We start from the raw sequence: 7,493 nt of genomic DNA, 5'->3' as shown, positions 1-7,493 counted from the left end.
GATGCCTGCCCAGCCCGGAGGGCCTTGGAAGTGGGGCCCCTGGGCCAGGGTGAGAGTCCCTGAGAGGGGAAAGGCTCCAAGGAGGGAACCACTTGGGCTGCCCCCTTGCCATAAGGAGAGATACCCAGACACGTAGAGGGTGCCAGAGAGAGTTAGGCAGCCCCGGGTGACACCCCTGAACCGTGAGCCCGCCACAAGATCACCAACCTCCAGCTCTGAATCCCAGTAAATATGTTCTGGTGGTTTAGTGCCCGTTGGCTACAAGGCAGTGGAGTGCTGAAGAACACAGGTGCCGGGGCCCAGTCCTGCTGGTTTTTACCTGTGCCTCCTCGGGCAAGTGCCTCAACCTCTCTGCCCCTGTTTCCTGACTGCAAATGTCAATAAATAATACTGTCTCCTCAGGGTTTTATGCAGATTCAAGAAGGAAATGCATGTGAACAGTTTTGGGCCCAGCGCTGGCACAGGCTCAGTGCTATGGGAGTCTTTGTTGCGGTCTGTGGGTCAACGTGCTCTATAGCCTGTGTGTGTCCTGGGCGTGCACACACACACACTTGCCACCTGCTCCTTCACACCTTACCCTGCCAGGTGTGCCCATCCAGGCTTCTTCTCAGAACTCCCCATTTAACCTTCAGTGCCAGACTACAGGTGAGGACAGGGAAAGGTGGACTTACTGCTGGCAGCAGAGGCCCTTTGAAAATGAGACCAACCGCCTTCCAACAGGTAGTATGCATGTCATGTGGTATGGGCACAAGGTTGATCTGAGAAAAGAATAAAGAACAGGAGTAGACAGACCCCAGGCAGTTAATTGTTACCTGCTTTCAGAAAAGATGGTTTAACGGGAAAGAAGTACTTTAAAGACAGTTCTGAGATTTGAGTTTAATCTGGAGACTTGCAACTCTTTGTTTTCAGGAAATATTAACCTTTCTAGCACATTCATCTGATTTCCTTAAGTCCTCAGTGAGATGGGAAGTGAGGTTAGTACATCAAGCAGGTGACCCAAGAACAGGTGTGGCTTGCCCAAGGTGATGTGTAGTTTTATTTTATTTTATTTTATTTATTTTATTTTATTTTATTTTATTTATTTTTGTTTTATTTTATTTTAAAGATTTTATTCTAAGTAATCTCTACATCCAATGTGGGGCTTGAACTCACAACTCTGAGATTAAGAGTTGCATGCTCTACTGACTGAGACAGCCAGGAGCCCCTGAAGTATAGTTTTAAAAAGGACAAGTAATCTTAAAAAAAAAAAAAAAAAAAAAGGCAGCTAGGTGACTCCGCAGTTTAGCGCCGCCTTCAGCCCAGGTTGTGACCCTGGAGACCCGGGATTGAGTTCTAGTCAGGCTCCCTGTGTGGAGCCTGCTGCTCCCTCTGCCTGTGTCTCTGCCTCTATCTCTCATGTTCCGTGTCTCCCATGAATAAATAAATAAAATCTTAAAAAATAAATACATAAAAAGCACAAGTGCTCAGGACGCTTGGGTGGCTCAGCTGTTGGGCATTTGCCTTTGGCTCAGGGCATGATCCTGATCTGGGGATCCAGTCCTGTATTGGTCTCCCTGCAAGGAGCCTGCTTCTCCCTCTATGTCTCTGCCTCTCTATGTCTCCCATGAATAAATAAATAAAATGAAATAAATAAGAAAGAAGAAAGAAAGAAGAAAGAAGAAAGAAAGAGAAAGAAAGAAAGAAAGAAAGAAAGAAAGAAAGAAAGAAAGAAAGAAAGGAAGAGGGACCCCTGGGTGGTGCAGCGGTTTGGCTCCTGCCTTTGGCCCAGGGCACGATTCTGGAGACCCGGGATCGAATCCCACGTCGGGCTCCCGGTGCATGGAGCCTGCTTCTCCCTCTGCTTGTGACTCTGCCTCTCTCTCTGTGTGTGACTATCATAAATAAATTAAAAAAAAAAAAAAGAAAGAAAGAAAGAAAGAAAGAAAGAAAGAAAGAAAGAAAGAAAGAAAAAGAAGGAAGAAAGGAGAAAGAAAGAAGAAAGGAGAAAGAAAGAAAGAAAAGAAAGAAAGGAGAAAGAAAAGGAAGAAAGAAAGGAAGAAAGAAAGAAAGAGACAAGTGCTCAACCATGTCAAATGCTGCTAGAGAATTATGTTAAATGAGGACATTGGCATGACCACAAAATTTGGCAATATAGAGGGAATGTATGACCTTTATGCTAGGAGTTTCAGTGCATTGGTTTGGGCAGAAGCCTAGATGGAGAGAGTTGAAGAGTAAATATTGACTTCTGGATGAAAATAGTAGATGTACCACAATGAAAACCCAAGACAATCACTAACTTCAGAGAACACAGAAAGTTGTTCAAGGATGAAAAGATTATCAGAATATACCATACGACTTAGAGAGTATATTTGAAGTCTAACTCATCATACTGATCTAACCATCATGACATCATTATATCCAGAAAATGGTGGGTGAGAGAGCATGTGGCCAGGGGTGGGGTGGAGAGGGACTGGTAAAAGGGCTAAGTCCTCCCTTTTAAAATGACATGTGGGGACGCCTGGGTGGCTCAGCGGTTGAGCGTCTGCCTTTGGCTCAGAGCATGATCCTGCAGTCCCAGGATTGAGTCCTGCACTGGGCTCCCTGCATGTAGCCTGCTTCTCCCTCTGCCTATGTCTCTGACTCTCTCTCTCTCTCTCTCATGAATAAACAAAATCTTAAAAAAAATAAAAAAATAAAAAAATAAAATGACATGACATGTGAATAAAGATCCATGAGCTCAAGTGTAGGAGATGTAAGGATAGAGAGGGTGTGAAAAAGTAGATTTGAAAATATGAAGGGAGTATAGGAATGTGGGGTGTCCAAAAGGTCCATGTGACATGTGAGGTGATACATTTGAAATGACAGCACAGTAACAAGACTTTTTCTAGCCCATGCATGTTCCAAGAAGGTGGGTACTGTAAGAAGCAGGCCACCTGGCATCTCAATGGCAGTGGTATTTGGGGTCTTCAAGGGGGCCTGGTATGGGAGGCAACTCTTAGACTGATGATCCTGGTAGACACAGCTAGTTGGTACATGGGTGTCCTGGCCTGTCCCAGGCCCTGACCCCTTCAGTTAGTATAGCCCCATTCATTTTCAGATGATAACTTGGACCTGAAGTGCAGAGAAGGTAAGGTGCCAGGCCAAAGCCACACAGCTGGCCTAAACGAGGCATGTGGCCTCTACCATAACCAAGAGTTTCAAGGGAGCAATAATTTGGGCCCAGCTTCTCTCTAAGCCCCATAACTGGAATGAAAATGTCCCTCCTGGGTTAGCCCAGGAAGCTGTTCTCTCTGGAAGACTCTCTTCAGCTCTTAATAAGAATAATGGCGTCAATAACATAACACTGTTATTACTTAGCTTTATGATGGTGCAGGAACTTTCCTAAAGCTCTTATATATTCCATTATTTCAGTCTTCACAACCCTACAAGGTGGCTACTAGTTAGTAAATTCCTGACATTACACTGGGAGAGGATGAGGCACAGAGAGGTCAGGTAACCTGCCTGAGTCATGAACTTTTGAGCAACAGAGGCCAGATTCTGATAGGCCATCAGGCTCCAGGATCCTCACAGTCTGTAGGGGATGTTCCTGAAAAGCCTGGCATCAGATCTTGAGTGTGGGAGGTCCCTCCCTGGGACGCCAGACCCCTTACAGCACTTGGTGGGGAGAAGGCAGCCAGAACTTTCCTGTGGCACCCCGAAGAGGAGGCAAAGAGCCCGGGGCTGGGAGAGCTGGGGGCGGAACAGATCCTGAGAGGAGGAGGATGGCCAGCCTGGCTCCAAGGACCAGCAGGGCACTCCTGCAGCCCAGGAAATGGAGACTGTACCTTTATCCCACCAGCCTGGGGGCATGAACCAAAGTTTGTTTTCTCAGGCAAGGCTCAATGGGCAGTGGCTCCTCTAGTGCCCCAACACCAAAGCTCCTGTGCCTCCATTTCCACCCTAGGCCTGAGATGGCACCTGCCCGGGGCCACATAAACTGGGGTCCTTGTAGGGCTGGGAATTGCAGCAGGTGGCTTTCCCCCCACCTTTGAACCTTACTGGGTCTGAATCCTGCTCTGGGTGTGTATGTGTGAGGGGCTGTCCTCAGCTTCCCCCAGAAGCCTACCCACTCCCCAGAATCCATGTTGGTCTCTTGCTCCATGGCTGCAGTTGCTCTGTCTGACGTTAGGCTGCAGACAGCCATTTCCTTTGCTAATGCAGTGGGGACAAAGCCCCCTGGGTGTGTGCTGTCCTTGGTCACTTATCCTCTCCTGAGGCTAAGCCTCCTGATGGGGTTTTGCACACCTGACCCTGTTCCATCCTTTCTGGGCCGGGGCCGACCATGCTCCTTGGACACTAGCCCCTCAGGCCCCCTCCACCTCCTCAGGGGGCTGTCTGGGGCCGGTCCCACTGACCCCAAGCCTCTTCTGGGCAGCCAGAAAGGTCGGGGATGGTCTCCACAAGACCCCCTGCTCCCATCCGTCTGTCTCCCCAGATCCAGAGAGCCACAGTCATGGTCACAGCAGCTCCTGTCACACCGCAGCCACATGCCTGCCAGTGACAGCACAGAGGCCCACACCCCTCCCCACCAGGCCCCCCCACAGACAGGTCCACGTGCATCCCCAGATGCCTGAATCACTGCTGACGCCTGGGGACCTGGCGGTCGTGGGCTCCTGGGGAGTCGCTGGGGAGGGGGGATGGCGACCACGTCGTCTCCAAGGGAATACCTGCGGACATAAATAGGCAGCCAGCGAGGGCAGCGCAGCACAGTCGGCACAGCAGCCTCGCACACTGTGCCCACCTGCACCAGGATGCCGGACACCATGCTACTACCCGCCTGCTTCCTGGGCCTGCTGGCCTTCACCTCCGCCTGCTACTTCCAGAACTGTCCTAGGGGTGGCAAGAGGGCCATGTCTGACCTGGAGCTGAGACAGGTACGACGGTGGCCCATATCAGGGCTGCCTGAGGGGACAGAGCTCCTGGGCTGGCACTACAGTGAGGGGCTGGGAAGGAGGGAAGTGGTGGGAGAGGCAGGCTTTAGGGGAAGAGCCCCGCAGAAAGGAGGCTTGGCATGGCTGGGCAGAGGGGGCCAGGCTGCCGGGCAGGCGAGGATGGGCTGCAGGACTTCCTGGGCACCATCCCCATCCGGGCAAGGGCTGCAGGCAAGACAGTGTTTCTCCAGGAACGGGGCTTGGGGCAGATCAGGACAACTGGACAGCAAGGCATCCTGTGTGAGGGAGGGAGGGCCTCGCAGCAGCGACCGCCTCTGTCCTAGCCAGTATGGAGGCCTTCCCCCTCTACTAGCCACAGGCCCCCTGCGGGCCCCACACAGAAGCTGGCCATTGCTCTGAGCTTGTGGTAGTGAGGGTGCCACCTCCTGCCAGGAAGTTCTGCTGGGAACCTAGCCCAATTCTCCTGAGCTGCATGTCCAGTCAATTCCCTTTTATTCCATTTTCAGCAGAGCCAAAGGAAATCCAATGACCAGGCTCAGTCAGGCCCAGGCCACAGGTGGCTTCATTTTAAGCTATGGAACAAACTAGAGTGGGTCCGAGGGCCGCCCCCACAGACTACCCTTCCCTCTGCTTGGCACCTTTGGAAGCCTGAGTCAGTGAGGTGCCCCATGCCTGCACCTGGGGGCTTGGGCTGATGCCACCCACAGTTAGGGCACTACGGCCGGGAGCTGAGGTCTGGACCCACAGAGGCCCAGCAGCTTGCGATGCTGGACAGGAAACCGGAGGAAGGACCCCCTGCTGAGGCCGTGGGTGCTAGAGACCGAGTTTGAGTGATGGGGGCAGGGGAAGGAGGCCTGCCTTGGGGCAAGGGTGGCAGCTGGGTGACGGTGCACCCCACTGATGGCCCCAGAGCGGAGAGAAAGGGCTGGGGCCCACCGAGGGAGCCTCGCTCAAGGAAAGGGGAGCATGCTGAGGGCCTGTCCTCAGTCACCTGAAATCCCGGGGACTGGGGCGGCCTGCGCCCCGGCCTCGCCCTCGCGGGGCCGCGCTCACCCCGCTCCCGCCCTCCCGCCAGTGCCTCCCCTGCGGCCCCGGGGGCCAAGGGCGCTGCTTCGGGCCCAGCATCTGCTGCGGCGACGAGCTGGGCTGCTTCGTGGGCACGGCCGAGGCGCTGCGCTGCCAGGAGGAGAACTACCTGCCGTCGCCCTGCCAGTCGGGCCGCACGCCGTGCGGGAGCGGGGGTCGCTGCGCCGCCGCCGGCATCTGCTGCAACCACGGTGGGTGGCCCGGGGTCAGGGCGGGGGGAGGGGTGGCGGGCGCGGCGGCCCCGGGTGCGGGGGGGGGGGGCGGTCTGGGTCCCGCCCGCGCCGCGCTCAGCCCGTGGCCCCCGCAGAGAGCTGCGTGACCGAGCCCGAGTGCCGGGAGGGAGCCGGCTTGCACCGCCGCGCCCGCGCCAGCGACCGGAGCAACGCGACCCAGCTGGACGGGCCGACCGGAGCCTTGCTGCTGCGGCTGGTGCAGCTGGCGGGGGCGCCCGAGCCCGCCGAGCCCGCGCCGCCCGGCGTCTACTGAGCCGCCCGCCCGCCCGGCCCCGCCCCGCCCTCCCCCAGCCTGCAAAAATAAACCTTGTAAAATGCACCCGCGAGTGTCTGTGTCGGGGTCCGGGGGTGGGGAGCGGGCGCGGACACCCCTCCCTCACCCGCCCCAGCCAGTCCGGGATCCGCGAGGAAGTGATCTTGGCCGGCACAGTCCTTAGGGGGAACCGGGCCCCGGCGACCGGGGGATGGCGGAGGGGCAGGGGGCTGGGTAGGGAACACTCCGGCAGGGGGCCAGAAGGGAAGGCAAGGAGAGGGAAAGACGGTGGACAAGATTCCAAAAGAACACAGAGAAAGCCCAATGATGGAGAGAGAGATGTTCAGAGCGTCAGAGGGAAGAGTGAGAAAGGCCAAAGGGGAGCCACGGGGTGACCAGGTTCCGGTCCCCATCTACCTCCCAAGAGACTGAGGCACAGCTTCAGGAATCCACCAACTCCCCAGATTTCTAGCCTTCTAGTTCATCCAGGGCTGTGCTCTGTGCGTGTATGTGTGTGTGTTCAGGGGTGAGCAGGGGGCAGCAAATCACCTCAGACCCAGCAGAGAGAGGGCAGGTAGTGTCTGTCCAGGAAGAAGGTAAGGGAGCCCTTCAGCCAGAGTCGGAGGCAGAGCCCACTGACACCCTAGCTACATGCCCCCCCCTTCCATGCAGCCACACGAATCACACACTAACCCAGACACGACTAGTAAATAATCATTAGCCACATGCCTGGTGATTCTTGACCGGTTACAGGTAGAGACCCTGAGATACACATTCAGGACCACAGACCCTCAGAGAAACACGGCAGACTTGATCTTGGACAGGCACAAATACACACACACACAAACACACAAACACACGTGCACACACACGCACACACGCACACACCGAGCACACTCACATTAGGACCTTCTACCCTTTGACACATGCAGCTTCAGGGCAGATGTTCACTGGCATTTAACCGATGAGTTAAATTCTGTGTCCTTCTGTCCTTCTCTGTCCACTCTATTC

The 7,493-nt window shown here is 54.8% G+C and overlaps 1 protein-coding gene across 1 annotated transcript; it reads left to right on the top strand.

The window, feature by feature from the left end:
- The first annotated feature begins 4,657 nt into the window (after positions 1 to 4,657).
- On the top strand, positions 4,658 to 6,548 carry AVP (arginine vasopressin). Its single transcript, XM_072736237.1, has 3 exons — positions 4,658 to 4,892; positions 5,986 to 6,187; positions 6,304 to 6,548. The coding sequence occupies exons 1-3, from the start codon at positions 4,770 to 4,772 to the stop codon at positions 6,480 to 6,482; spliced, it is 504 nt and encodes a 167-aa protein (XP_072592338.1). The 5' UTR covers positions 4,658 to 4,769; the 3' UTR covers positions 6,483 to 6,548.
- Positions 6,549 to 7,493: the final 945 nt, after the last annotated feature.

Source organism: Vulpes vulpes, chromosome 14 (assembly GCF_048418805.1).
Source record: "Vulpes vulpes isolate BD-2025 chromosome 14, VulVul3, whole genome shotgun sequence".
Lineage (NCBI taxonomy): Eukaryota > Metazoa > Chordata > Mammalia > Carnivora > Canidae > Vulpes > Vulpes vulpes.
This window is presented reverse-complemented; position numbering and strand designations above follow the sequence as displayed.

Bases quoted from the DNA above. Each gene is read 5' to 3' on its own strand.
- AVP (XM_072736237.1), top strand. From the start codon at position 4,770: ATGCCGGACACCATGCTACTACCCGCCTGCTTCCTGGGCCTGCTGGCC. The intron at 4,893-5,985 runs GTACGACGGTGG...CCCTCCCGCCAG, and splicing joins CTGACCTGGAGCTGAGACAG to TGCCTCCCCTGCGGCCCCGG. The intron at 6,188-6,303 runs GTGGGTGGCCCG...TGGCCCCCGCAG, and splicing joins CGGCATCTGCTGCAACCACG to AGAGCTGCGTGACCGAGCCC.